The sequence below is a fragment of the Ahaetulla prasina genome, chromosome 5, assembly GCF_028640845.1.
Source record: "Ahaetulla prasina isolate Xishuangbanna chromosome 5, ASM2864084v1, whole genome shotgun sequence".
Taxonomy (NCBI): domain Eukaryota; kingdom Metazoa; phylum Chordata; class Lepidosauria; order Squamata; family Colubridae; genus Ahaetulla; species Ahaetulla prasina.
The window spans coordinates 22,893,693-22,907,878 of record NC_080543.1 but is presented as its reverse complement, the minus strand read 5'-3'; the positions used below and the strand labels follow the sequence as shown (position 1 = coordinate 22,907,878).

The 14,186-nt window shown below is 39.9% G+C and overlaps 1 protein-coding gene across 3 annotated transcripts in view; it reads left to right on the top strand.

Annotated features, from left to right (window-relative positions):
- CWF19L2 (CWF19 like cell cycle control factor 2) overlaps positions 1 to 14,186 on the top strand; it is a 92,906-nt gene that overhangs the window by 72,625 nt on the left and 6,095 nt on the right. For all 3 annotated transcript variants that reach the window (XM_058185416.1, XM_058185417.1, XM_058185415.1), the window contains 3 exons: positions 1,005 to 1,121; positions 12,533 to 12,688; positions 13,967 to 14,047. In XM_058185416.1, coding sequence (XP_058041399.1) covers positions 1,005 to 1,121; positions 12,533 to 12,688; positions 13,967 to 14,047 — 354 coding nt within the window. The remainder of the gene's footprint in view (positions 1 to 1,004; positions 1,122 to 12,532; positions 12,689 to 13,966; positions 14,048 to 14,186) is intronic.

Here is a 14,186-nt window from a genome sequence, read left to right as displayed (position 1 = left end):
GACAGACAAAGTCATTCAGATATTAAAAAACAACAGATATAGTGTCCCCTCCTTATAAAACGAATTTGGAATTAGTTTCAAAGAGCTGAAAGAAACCATTTTAAGACATCACATTCAATCTTCTGCTCCTTGCAGAAATCCAGCACCCTTGACAAATGACGTTCAGCCTGTGCTTGAATATGTTCAATGAAGGGATTCTAGTCCAAATTAGATGACATGGCAATCTTTCTCTCTCTCTCTCTCTGTGTGTACTTTTTCAGACTCTATATACAAATAAAAAGAACCTTATGGCTGTGAAATAATAATGCTTCATGTTTTGCCACTTTTTCTCATTCAGGAATCTGTCCCATATGGATCCTGTCCTATATGGATATATAAAACCGTGGGTGTGGAACTGTTTAGCAGATTTCCCACTGCTGGAATTTTTAATTGTTTTAAAATGAGAGTCTCTTTCTAAGCAAGTTTTATATGAGGTCTAGTTTGGCTGGAATGAATCATGGAAATCATTTATTTATTTATTTATTTCTTCGTATTTTCTTCGTATTTTTATACCGCCCTATCTCCCTAGGGACTCAGGGCGGTTCACAGCCAGATAAAAAATATACATATAAATACAAAATAAAACCTCAATTAAAAAACTTATTACAAATGGCCGAATAATTAAAATAGCAATATACATAATAAAACCCATTAAAACCAATTAAAATTTAAAATCTAGTCCAGTCCTGCGCAAATAAATAAATGTGTTTTAAGCTCGTGGCGAAAGGTTCAAAGGTCAGGAAGTTGACGAAGTCCTGGGGGAAGTTCGTTCCAGAGGGTGGGGGCCCCCACAGAGAAGGCCCTTCCTCTGGGCGTCGCCAGCCGGCACTGCCTAGCCGACGGCACCCTGAGGAGTCCCTCTCTGTGAGAGCGCACGGGTCCGTGAGAGGTATTCGGTAGCAGCAGGCGGTCATAAGGTCAATATGCACTAACTGGATGCTCAAACATTGCATTTTCTTTTCTAGGTTTACTTATCCTTGCCAAAGTACCAGTCTCTTACGGAAGGTCATTGCCTGGTCACTCCTATGCAGCATTACACTGCTGCCACAGTTCTAGATGAAGACATTTGGGAAGAAATTCAGGTGAGCACAGCTTCTACTTTGATCCGGCTTTTTATGATGTGCCTTTTGCATTCTGTAGGTATAACATGGTACCAAGCTTGGTTTTGGTATGTACTTTACACCAGGGGTCCTCAACCCCCAGGCTGTGACCCAATGCTGGATTGCAGGGCGTTTGGAACCGGGCTGCAGAAGTGGTGGTTGAATGCGCTGAACACTGCATTTGTGAAAGTGATGTGCACACAAAACCATCCCCATCACCCCACAGGTCCCAGAAAGGTTGGGGACCTCTGCTTTACACAACAGCTGACCTGCCTTTTCTTCTGAATGTCTATGGATGACCAGTATTGTAGTTCATATTCTGTGAAATTGTGGAATTCGTCCTTCGAATTACGAAAGTTCGACAAGAAAATGTAAACTTATATTCTTAGGATTAAGAGTTTGTAGCCCACTAGATAAGGACATAGAAAGCTATGGCGAATCTAGACAGCATACTAAAAAGCAGAGACGTCACCCTGCCAACAAAAGTGTGTATAGTCAAGGCTATGGTGTTCCCAGTTGCAATGTATGGCTATGAATGTTAATAATAATATTTTTTTAATTTTAATTTTAATATTGTTGGATGTTGGATGAATGTTGGACCATAAGAAAGGCTGAACGCCAAAGAATTGAGGCCTTTGAACTATTGTGCTGAAGAAGACTCCTGCAAGTCCCTTGGATTGCAAGGCGATCAAACTGGTCACTCCTAGAAGAGATCAACCCTGACTGCTCTTTAGAAGGGCAGATCCTGAAGATGAAACTCAAATACTTTGGCCACCTAGTGAGAAGGAAAGACTCATTGGAGAAGAGCCTAATGCTGGGAAAGATTGAGGACAAAAGAAGAATGGGATGACAGAGAATGAGGTGGCTGGATGGAGTCACTGAAGCAGTCGGCGTGAGCGTAAGTGGACTCCAGAGGATGGTAAAGGAAAAGGAAGGCGTGGAGGAAAGTTGTCTATGGGGTCGCAATGGGTCGGACACAACTTCGCAACTAGCAACAACAAAGATAAGGATTGCAAGTTGAAATATTTCCTGAGCTGGGTGTGTGAAGTGTCCTTATCTCTTCTAGAAGAAGAGAGAAAACACAGTAAATAAAAGATGAATATGGTCTGTAAAATATGTATTATATCTGTTTTCCTTCAAAGAGATATATTTATCAAAATGCTTTTGATAAAAAAGTATTTTACTGGAGCTTTCCAGACCTCTGTGAAGACCAGTTCTCTCAAAGGAAATCACAATGCATTTGTTGACATTCTCACTGTTACTGAAATAAAACTATTTCAAAACTTAATCTTTCAGTTTAAGGCCTTGGCAAAACAAACCACAATGCTAATGATAACATTGCTAATGATGATTTGTAACAGTTTGCAATTGCCAAGTCAGATTTTTTTCATTTTTATTGAACTTAAAAAATAATGTTTATTTGGGATGATTAATAGTGTTTACTAGAAATCATGTAAGCTCTTAAGAGCTTTCAAAGATTCCCCACATTCCTCAGATGTGAAAGGAAAGCAATTCAGTGAAAAGCTAAACATAAATGCTCAAAAATGGTAGTAACCCTCAAATATATACATACACATTGAAAAGATCTATCCGTTCCACCAAGGAATTATCACCAATTATGGATCTATTGAGCAATACATAATTTCATTGTTCTCTTTGGGCTAGAGAAGTGTTGAAAAATAATATGAAAAACAAGCTATCCAACTGGCATGTTGAAAGTCTTTCTTTTAAGTACAGTATTCCATTGTCATCTCAAATTAATTTGGGAAACATTTGATAGTGTGTGATCACTATGATAGATACCATGCCTTCCCTTCATCCAAGATGATCCAATGGGCTGGATTGTCATGTGTTGAGGGTGGACCAATTGACCAAAAATGTATCTTTCGATTAAAATATTCTGTGATTTTAATTACTGGCTTATTATCATGCTCAGTTGCCCAGTCAGCCAGATGTTTAGACTGGATTTGGCAATTTTGTCCACTTATTGAGTCCTTCCCAAGGAACTGGATAGGCAGATGTTGTTTAATAATATTAAAGGTATTGTCAGAGGATATAAACTGCCCCAAATAAATCTGCCCTTTGCTATTCACTGTGGATGATCTTGTGAATGCCGATAGCAGTCAAGTGATGCTCCAGATGTTTTGGAAATTGCACTCATGATGCCTATTACTATAGGTACCATGTTTCTCTGAAAACACAACCCACCCCAATAATAAGCCCAACCCTAATTTTTTGGGGTGGGCCTAAGATTACCCCATTCAGAAAATAAGCCTGAGGGGATGGGCGTGGTCAGCATGAGTAATGCCATGGGGCGGGGCGGGGCAACTGTCTGGCTGCAGTGCAATCCGCTGGCCCCTTGGGGGAGTGCAAATGCAGCTTTTGCCCTTTTCTTTCTGGGCACAGCGCTTCTACTTGTTGGGCTGCTTCCCTCATGCCGGCAGCTCCACAGTCAGCTGCTTTGCTTTTTCCCTCTTTTTGGGAGGCTCGTGGGAGGCTTTTTGGCGAATGGAAGGAAAATGAGAAGGGGGATTTTCCTGCCTGCCATCCATTCCTCAAGCTCAGCACAGACTGAGGGAAGGATGGCAGGCAGGAAAATCCCCCTCCCCATTTTCCTCCCGTTTGCCAAAAAGCCTCCATTCTAAACGCTAAAGGTTCGGAATGGATCTGACGGTGCATCCACGGCATGTCCAGCTCACCGAGTCTGGCCTACTGTACCTCAAAGACAGTAAGACTGCCTAGAAAATAAGCCCAAGTGTTTATTTTCAAGTTCTAAAAGAAAATAAGACTCGGTCTTATTTTCTGATAAACACTGTAGTCCTTGACTTATGACAATATTTGGACCAGAATTTTTGTTGCTGAGCAAAGCAGTTGTGATCACCCGATTTTATGACCATTTTTTCCAATGTTAAATGAATGGATGTTAAATGAATCACGGCAGGGATTAAGTGAGTCATGCAGTTGTTGAGTGACTCTGACTTCCTGCATTGACTTCGCTTGCTGGAAACTGGCTGGGAAGGTTGCAAATGGCAATGACATGACCCTGAGGTGTGACTGTATGTGTGCTGAGATAGCTGTAAGTGTGAGGATGGTTGTAAGTCATATTTTTTTCAGTGCTGTTGTAACTGTGAACAGTCACTAAATGAATGGTTGTAAGTCAAGGACTACCTGTATTGTACTACAACAACAACAACAGAAACAGAGTTGGAACAACAACAACAACAACAACAACAACAACAACAACAACAACAAACAACAACAACAACAGAAACAGAGTTGGAAGGGACCTTGGAGGTCTTCTAGTCCAACCCCCTGCCCAGGCAGGAAACCCTACACTAGTTCAGACAAATGGCTATCCAACATTTTCTTAAAAATTTTCAGTGTTGGAGCATTTACAACTTCTGCAGGCAAGTTGTTCCACTGATTAATTGTTTTAACTGTCAGGAAATTTCTTCTTAGTTCTAGGTTGCTTCTCTCCTTGATTAGTTTCCACCCATTGCTTCTTGTTCTTCCCTCAGGTGCTTTGGAGAATAGTTTCACTCCCTCTTCTTTGTGGCAACCCCTGAGATATTGGAATACTGCTATCATGTCTCCCCTAGTCCTTCTTTTCATTAAACTAGGCATACCAAGATCTTGCAACCATTCTTCATATGTTTTAGCCTCCAGTCCCCTAATCATCTTTGTTGCTCTTCTCTGCACTATTTCTAGAGTCTCAACATCTTTTTTACATCGTGGCGACCAAAGCTGAATGCAATATTCCAAGTGTGGCCTTACCAAGGCATTATAAAGTAGTATTAACACTTCACGTGATCTTGATTCTATCCCTCTGTTTATGCAGCCCAAAACTGTGTTGGCTTTTTTGTCAGCTGCTGCACACTGCTGGCTCATATCTAAATGATTGTCCACTAGGACTCCAAGATTCCTCTCACAATTACTACTATTGAGCAAGGTACCATATATACGGTACCTGTGCATTTTGTTTTTTTGGCCTAAATGTTACTTTTACCTAAATGTTATCTAAACCTTACTTTTTTCACTGTTGAATTTCATTTTGTTAGATAACGCCCAATGTTCTAGTCTGTCAAGATCTTTCTGTATCTTGAGCCTATCTTCTGGAGTGTTGGCTATTCCTGCCAGCTTGGTGTCATCTGCAAATTTAATGAGTTCCCCATCTATCCCCTTGTCCAAGTCATTGATGAAGATGTTGAAGAGTACTGGGCCTAAAACCGAGCCTTGGGGTACTCCACTGCATACTTCTTTCCATGTGGATGTAGTTTTGTTGAGGACTACACGTTGAGTGTGGTTGGTCAGCCAGTTACGAATCCATCTGGTGGTGGTGCTGTCTAACCCACATTTTTCTACTTTATCTAGTAGTAGGTTATGGTCTACTTTATCAAGTGCTTTACTGAAGTCCAAGTAAATTATATCAACAGCATTCCTCTGGTCCACTAATTTTGTCACTTTGTCAAAGAATGCAATAAGATTAGTCTGGCATGATCTGTTTTTGACAAACCCATGTTGGTTTTTGGTTATTACTTTGTTTGCTTCTAGGTGTTCGGTGATTCATTGCTTGATTATCTTTTCCAGAATCTTCCCTGGTATTGAGGTTAGGCTGATAGGTTTGTAGTTTCCTGGATCTGTTTTTTTTCCTTTTTTGAAGATGGGAACTACATCAGCTCTTTTCCAGTCCTCTGGCAGTTCCCCTGTGCTCCAGGATCTTTGAAAAATATAGTTCAGTGGTTCTGAGATTTCGTCTGCCGGTTCCTTCAGAACCCTGGGGTGTAATCCATCCGGTCCTGGTGATTTGAACTTGTCTAGGGTAGACAGATGTTCACTTATCATTTTTTCCCCTATTTTAACTTGTGTTCCTAATCTGTTTTTGTGGTGCTGTTTTTGATAGGTTGGATTGTTTTTTTCCTTTTGTATAAAGACAGATGCAAAAAATGAGTTAAGTAGATCTGCTTTCTCCCTGTTGCTTGTCACCTTCTTGCCACTTTCTCCCAGCAATGGGCCAATTGTTTCCTTGACTTTTTTCTTGTTTTTAAGATGTTGGAAGAAGCTTTTTTTTGTTATTTTTTACTTTTGTCGCTAGCCTTTGTTCATTGTGAGCCTTAGCTTTCCTCATTGTATTATTTTTGCTTTATTTTGGCATAGTGATTCTACTTTTATTTTCAGGTCTTTATATTTTGTGATTTTCTCTAGTTGTTTCTCTTCTCTTCTGCTGTCTCCAGGTATTGCAACGTCTGCTATCCAGCCTTTTTTGTCCTTTGTATCAACAATTGTTAAATGTTGAATGAAAACTCTTAATTTTCTATTACTTTTTTTCTATTTTGTGGTCCTGTCAGTTCCTGCTTGCAGGCAAGTGGTTTTTCTTGCAGATATTCTAATGCACCATCGTTGCTACTTTGTCATGTTTGTAACTCAGTCTGTTTGATCTTCTTGCAGCAGTTAAATAAGTGGTCCACTGTTTCTTCAGCTTTACACATGTATACACAAAAATATGAAATTACAGCTGCCAGTTCTTTAGCTGGTATTGCCCTTCATATACCAGAACCTAGGATGTTGTAACATATTGGCGCGTAGTATTTGTGCAGATCCAAGCGGTGTGATCTTTTTAATTGACAGGTGGAAATTTTGTTAATGCACAGGTTTTGCAAGTCCTGTCCAATATATTTTGGTATGGTGCCATGCCAAAATACCTTGGACAGCATGTACAAATGATTATTGGCACCACCAAGGTTGGTTTATGCATCATAATATTTCAGTTTCACGTCTATGTGAATATAATCCTATATTTAGTTACCCATCCCCAGTGTACTGAAAAATTTCATAAAACTGTGAGTTCTGAGCATTTCTGCAAAAAACTCCCTATCCATCCTTCATCTCTGTTGCTTGAAACGGACACATTTACTTGGCACAGAAACTGGGCACGTAACTATTTAATCTGGAGATAGCTTGCTGTTAATAAAGCTTGGTTTTTTCAGCTGCAATGTGCAAGAACCATCTAATTTACAAAATAAAGATCTTTTAAAATCACCTCTTGTACTCTCTTGCACAATTACAGTTTAACACATATTAAAAATGAGTGTCAGACATATCCTTTGGAATGCTGCCATTATTGCTTTCAGTTCGAAATATATAAAGTTTTCAGAATGAGCCATAAATTTTTGCACTCTGATCAAAGCATGAAATACAAAATCTCAGAGAAGGTTTATTGAAATCTATAACAAGTGAGGACTATTGGATCTTGGTTGCAGAAATCCAGATGACACTGTAGCAGGAAAGAAATATAAAATAGCTTTTTTTTTCTTGCTGTCAGAAAGTCATCCAGCTTTTTAAAGCTCAGAGCTGATAGTCCTAGCGAAGGCCTTTGCCTCAGAGCTGAGCTGAGACATGTCTTTTGGAAAGTCAAACTTTGATCTATTTTAGTCTTAGTCTCTGGTTCCATCAGTCATGTTGTTATGCTGTGGAGTCTGTCAGTTTCCCAAGCGAGAAAACTTTGCTTGTGTGACATTGACTTTGGTAAATTGGGAGATGTCATGTTTGTTCTTCCTGCTGTCTCTGGGTTTCCAGTTATTTTGGTCTGGGTAATGGCAGATAAGGCTACAGGGAAGGGAAATAGGTAAAAATTAAAAATTGCACTGTTCGGTCTTTGCTGGACTGAGAGTATTTCTCATTGGAAATGGCATTTTGTGATACAGTGTTCTGTTTTCAGAACCGGCCGGTAAGGATTGAAGCGAGACAGGATTAACAGTTAACAAGTATTTATTGCTAACAGTGCTTTGCTAATGGTGGACCCACTCTGAGTAATGGCGTGCGAGTGAGCCAGCTGGTTACCTTCTGACAGTTCTTTTATACTAGAGCTGTCAATCGGCTAGCCAATCAGGAATGAGTTATTTCCCGCTGGATGGTTGTGCCAATTAGGAGCATCTACGTCAGCCAATTAGGAGCGTCTCCATTTCCATGTGTTACCGGGCCGAACGTCACACTTCTTCCCCTCTGGATAGCACAGGTGTAGTCTGCTAGGTATGCTGGGCATTTCTGGCTCCTCCCGGATCTGCACAGTTCTGTGGACACTGCTGGACTGGGCGGATCTTTTGCTGGGGGTTCTGGAACTTTTGCTGGGGCCTCCTGAACTTTTGCAGGGACCTCTGGAACTTTTGGAGACTGTACCATGAGCTTCTCGTGATGACCAGAAGGTGAAGCAGATGGCGAGACCAGAGGTAGGTCCTTCATGTGGTCGGCGTTGTCTGGGAAGCCCAGGTCTCTGGTATCAGCAGTTTTGTCCTTTTGTCTGGGCATTATTTCCCAGTAGGCAGTTGGGGCTGGCCAGTGATTCTAGCATAGGGAACTGGCAACACCTAAGCTGATCTACATGCCGCCTCCAAATGCAGCCGTCCCCAAGCTCAACCTTGTATAGGTAGGGGCTGGTTACCTCTACTATCTGGCCTGACATCCACCTAGGGTCTCCCCAAAAGTTCTTTGCGTACACCCAATCTCCTATCTTGAACATGTGGGCCCGGCCATAGGAATCTGAGGGTTTTTCTTCTGAGTAACTAGGGTACAAACAGTCTAAGACTATTCTTAGCCAGTGGCTCATTAGCAGTTTGGTGGGGCTATGGAGAGTTGTGGGACACGGTGTGGTGTGTTGGGCGAGGAGATAGATGGCAATTTTGCTCTGCCAATCTCAGGTGTCCAGTTTGCTCAGGGATTCTTTCGCCGAATGTCCTGCTCTCTCTGCTAGGCCATTGCTAGCTGGGTGACATGGAGCCACCAGGACATGCCTGATAGCATGTCTGGTCATGAAGGCCTCGAAATGACCAGCGGTCAGTGTGGCCTGTTATCCAAGACTATCGTGTCTGGGAAACCATGGGTTATGAATAACTTTAGCAATGCTTTGACAACAACCTCCGACGTGGTGGATGGCATTAGCACCGCCTTAACCCATTTAGAGTGGGCGTCCACCACGATCAAGAAAGTTTGACCCTGAAATGATCTTGCAAGGTTGATATGAAGCCTGAACCTTGGGGTTCTCCCATTACTTCACGAGGGAACTAGGTAGGGCCGGTTGTGCCTGTTGGCAACTATGGCACCGGGCTACCCACTCCATAATGGCCTGATCTTGCTTTGGCCACTAAACATAGCTCCGGGCCAAAACCTTCATTCTCACTATGCCTGGATGCCCCTTATGCAATGCTCGCAAAATGGGTTCCTGCAATTGTGGAGGAACCACTACCCTCTATCCCCAAAGCAAACAGCCCTTTTGCGCCGAAAGCTCATGCTGCCGTGTACGGTATGGCTGAAACTCAGCGCTTAATTGTTCTGGTCATTAATTTAGTCATAATTATATATGCTTTATTCTTGGCTGCTATGTATTTTGTGTTGTTATATTTGTCTTTATTTTTTAAGTTTCGTTTGTTGCTCAGAGTCGTGAGGTGGCAGCCATACAAAATACATAAATAAATAAGTAACAATTTTTAGGAGTCTCTGGGAATCTAGACAACTTCATCTTAGCTAACCTCAAGCAATATTTATAAAAATATCAAAATTGTCTCCTAAATCTTCTAGAGAATTAAACCTGGTACTTGTTATTATATATGCTTGATGATAATTGAACCTCATCTTAATAACTACTGTAACAAAGCATATTTTTGTGTGTGTCTACTTTGCCACAAAAGTCTCCCAAATACTATTGCCAGAATGTATCCTTGTGGCAACGTCAAGCAGTAATGTGTTAACCATTGAATTAATTCTTAATCTGGACAAGAACGTGATATTTAGCTGACTGGTAAAATGGTTCTTGAAGATGCTGGCCAGGGGATTGTTTCTTTTTATTTTTTGCATTGAATTGTCATTGAAACTCAGACCTTCTGATGCCAGGATTTTTGGTTGACAGCCTTTGCCTATCTCTGCGACAACCTTGAGGTTGATTATAAATCTCAGCATGGTGAAACAAACAAACAAAAAATCTGAAATGGAAGTTTGTTGGCTGTCTTCAGATTTTATCCAAATTTTTTTTGCAGAGATTTGCCATGATGTGCAGTCTAAACTTTGCCTCAGTCCTCTTTTTAAAGCATGCCCTACTTAGGTTTTTGTCGTATTTTGTATTCTTTCAACACTGCCAATAACATTGTGTTACTTTATTGGAGCACCAAGCATCTTGGCAGCCAGCATCAGGCTATTCAATTATTTGGTTTGTCATTGTTTCTGGTACTTTTTAAAAATAAAAGATCTGTCACCTTTCATCCCGGGATTCTTTGGACCATAACTTATGGCAGAACGTATGCAAGTCCTAGATTGAAACTGGCATCTCTAGATAATAGTTCAAGTAACAAATAATGGATTTGGTGGTTGTGGAACTCTTCATAAGCCTCTGGAGTGTTTCTGCCATGCAAACTATGTCATGCTTTTCTGAAGGATAAGTAGTCTGATTTATTGTAAGGCAGTTCGGATATTTACATAATTGTTAGCAAGAAAACAAACAACAGAACTTTCTGTAGTAAGGCTGCCATTATCAGATATATTAACATTTGATTTTTTTAATAAGAATGTACTGCTTTTCAGTTTGTCCTTTATTCTGTATGGATGTTTTGGCCTCAGCAGCAAATGCAGACAGTTTCATTTGTTTTGGATTGCATATCTGATATTACAAAATAAATAGTTGCTCTCATAATTAAATCAATAAAGTTTGACACTGTATTTCATAAGTTAGTGTAGCCCAGGGGTGTCAAACTTGCATTATCATGGCGGCATCACGTGACGGATCGGGACATATCGGGACTTTTCCCCCTTCGCTAAACCGGGTGGGGGCGGTGGTAGCACGTGACGCATCCGCAAGTTTGACACCCCTGGTGTAGCCTGTCTCCTCATCTTATTTGGCTTATTTATATTATGAAATGTGAGTTTTATAATATATATGTACAATCGGCCTGTGATTCAAGTAGATACAGACTTATGGTTATTATTTTGAGGACCTCAGGTTCTTAGCCCTTTCATCTTCTTTATCGAATATTATTACAACATTTCAAGTTTGGGTTATAGACTCATCTTTCATTTCCTTGAAATCTGGACTGTGATTTCCACCTTTTCCTTTTTTTTCTAAAAAGTCCCAGTTTCCAAACACCAAGGCAGATACAAACTGATTCTCTCCGTAATTCTTTGTGACATTCCATCCTATGTGGGAGAATGAGTGAACAGAGGTCAAGTCTGTTACAGTTTAACAGGTTGGATAAACTTCTGCTGAACAGAGATCTATGACTGCTTTTCTTTAAGGGAATATTATTATTTCACTTAAAGGTCAATAAAGTCTGATGTGAAAATGTCACATTTTGACAAATTATGTAATTGGAAGGCAGAGTGGAAGAATGGTGGCATTTGGAGTCAATATAAAACAAGGGATTAACTTCTGTGTAAATGTGGATAAAGGATCTCCTGTTGTTTCTACTTCCATTTATGTTGCCCAATAAATGAACTTTGGTACACCTTTCCTTTGACATATAAGAAGGCTCTCTGCACCAAGGACTCCACAAGAAGTTCCTCTGACATTCTGCATATTGTATAAATATTTAAAATACCCAATATGTTCAATTATCAGTTCATTATATTTTATTTTGCATGCAGCAAAAATGCAAAATGTAGGAAGCCCCCCCCCGATAAAATATTCTTTACTCTTAATATTTAAAAGAGGCAGGATAGAATATGTCTCCTAAAGGAGAAATGGAGAAAAGTCTTAACAAAAGCAGAAAGTAACCCTGCTATAGGAAAACAGCCTCAAGCAGAAGAGACTAGTCCTTTGGATAGGAGATTTTGTATCCATTCAGGAAGATTGGGCCAATCTATTCATAAACAAAACCCCTTCACCCACAAACTCGGACAGAAGGCTGGAGCTGATCAGATTAAGAATTTACATCCCCCCACCCAAATTCGAAGGACAGGACATGACCTTTAGAACATTATAGGATTTACCGACCAGCATTAGAATAGCAAAAGATACAACGCTCACTACATTTCGTGCACACACACACACGCACACACACACGAAGCATTTCAATCACAAACCCCAGAACCCTATAAAAATCTCCATCCACTCACTCAGCCATTTTGTCAGCCACCCCCGAAACATCCTGCTGTCCCTGAAGTTTCTGGAGGCCAAATAAACTGAGACCTTTTTTCCCTTGTAGCCAGCCTCCATTTTATTTCCAGCGGGTTTTTTTTTCCCTCCCAACCTGGAACCAGACTGGATTTCTTCTAACACTATGAAAAGCATAAAACATGTCAATTCACTGCAGACATTTGCACAGTCACATTGCCTAATAATGTTAAGGTTGGAAACTATTGTTTTCTTCTCTATCTCTCTCCCTTCCTCCCCTCCACCCCACCTATTCTTGTACCAGGTATTCAGAAAAACCTTGGTAAAGATGTTTGAAGCTGAAGAATTGGATTGTGTCTTTCTGGAGACAAATTTAAGTATAAGCAAACAATACCACATGGTATATGAATGTATTCCTCTCCCAAAGGAAGTGGGTGATATGGCTCCCATCTATTTCAAGGTAATTTTTTTAAAACATCTCTGGTTTTCTTTTGACCCTAAACCATAGCAACCTTAAAATGAGTTATGTGAAACTACTCATGATAATATTGTATTCAGGTTCTTAAATGATTTGTTTTTGTAAGAAAGTTAGCCAAAACTAGTACAGGCATATGTCATATTATTGTAATTCCCTTTATAGGCGCTTCCTAGAAACTGTTTTTTTTTTTAACAAGACTTTCCATCAGCAAACAGATTAGATGATGGAATTTTTTTTTGCTTTGCTTTTTTCTTATTTTTCATTTTTTTTAGCAATAAAATATTTTTAAAGGATGCCACTACCTGGAAATAGTCATATTAAACTCACTGTGGAGTTGGTATTATCTGCTTTGATCCACTTCCCAGGGGATCAAAGAGGGGAAAGCAAACTCTTTTTCATGAATGAGACCCATCAGTAGAAGTGAAATATAGGATGTTGTAAAATGGAAATCAATTTTTTTCTAAAGATGACTGATATGGATATGTTTGTCCCAACAGACACATTGAACCCAAAATTCCTTTTATATACTGTGTATTTTGAAGCAATTTAAATGGCATATGAAGATATTAGTAAATATGAGAGCTTTAACTGACATTATGATTCTTTGGTGTGAATTTCCTTTTCCTTTTCCTTTTCCTTTTCCTTTTCCTTTTCCTTCCCTTCCCCTCCCTTCATATGGTAATAGTGGTGGTGTGTGAGTGTGTACACACATAAGTAGACTTCACATAATTGTCACAATTATTAAGAGGCAAAAGCATGTATAATTCTATAAAGTGAAATTTCTTACTTTGAACTAATTTATGTCAGATTACAGTTAAACTGAAGTTCTGAAACAGTAAAATAAAAAGAGAAAGCTACAGAGTAAAGTTATTACTACATCAGTCTTCATTATGCTTTAATGTAATACATAAATTGAATTACCTAATTAATATGTACTAATGAAATTTCTGCGAGCCAGTTTGGCGCAGTGGTTAAGGTGTATCAAAAGCTAGAAACCAGGAGACCGTCAGGCACAAAGCCAGATGGGTGACCTTGGGCGCAGTCAGTTTCTCGCAGTGCTATGAAGAAGGCAATGGCAAACCATTTCTGAAAAACCTTGCTAAAATAACTACAGTCTCCGAGAATCTGACACAATTGAACGGTTGGGGGGGGGGGAAAGAATCTTTGGGGATGGGGAGAGGTCCAAATGAATTCTACTTTGTATCATACTTTGCCATTTTGTGGACGTTTTATATATTCTTGCAATATTTTTCCCCCCAGAAAGCTATAATGGAATCAGACGAAGAGTGGGCCATGAATAAAAAACTAATTAATCTAGGCTCAAAAGATGTTCGCAAATCGGTAAGTATTCCAAGCTCGTCGCTTGTAATGCAAAGCCGATTTCTACATGTGAATGGGAGCAGTGCTTTTAAAAGACAGCGTTTTTATAATAAAAGACGACATAGAAAAATACATTAAATAAAGTTGATGGCAAAAACAC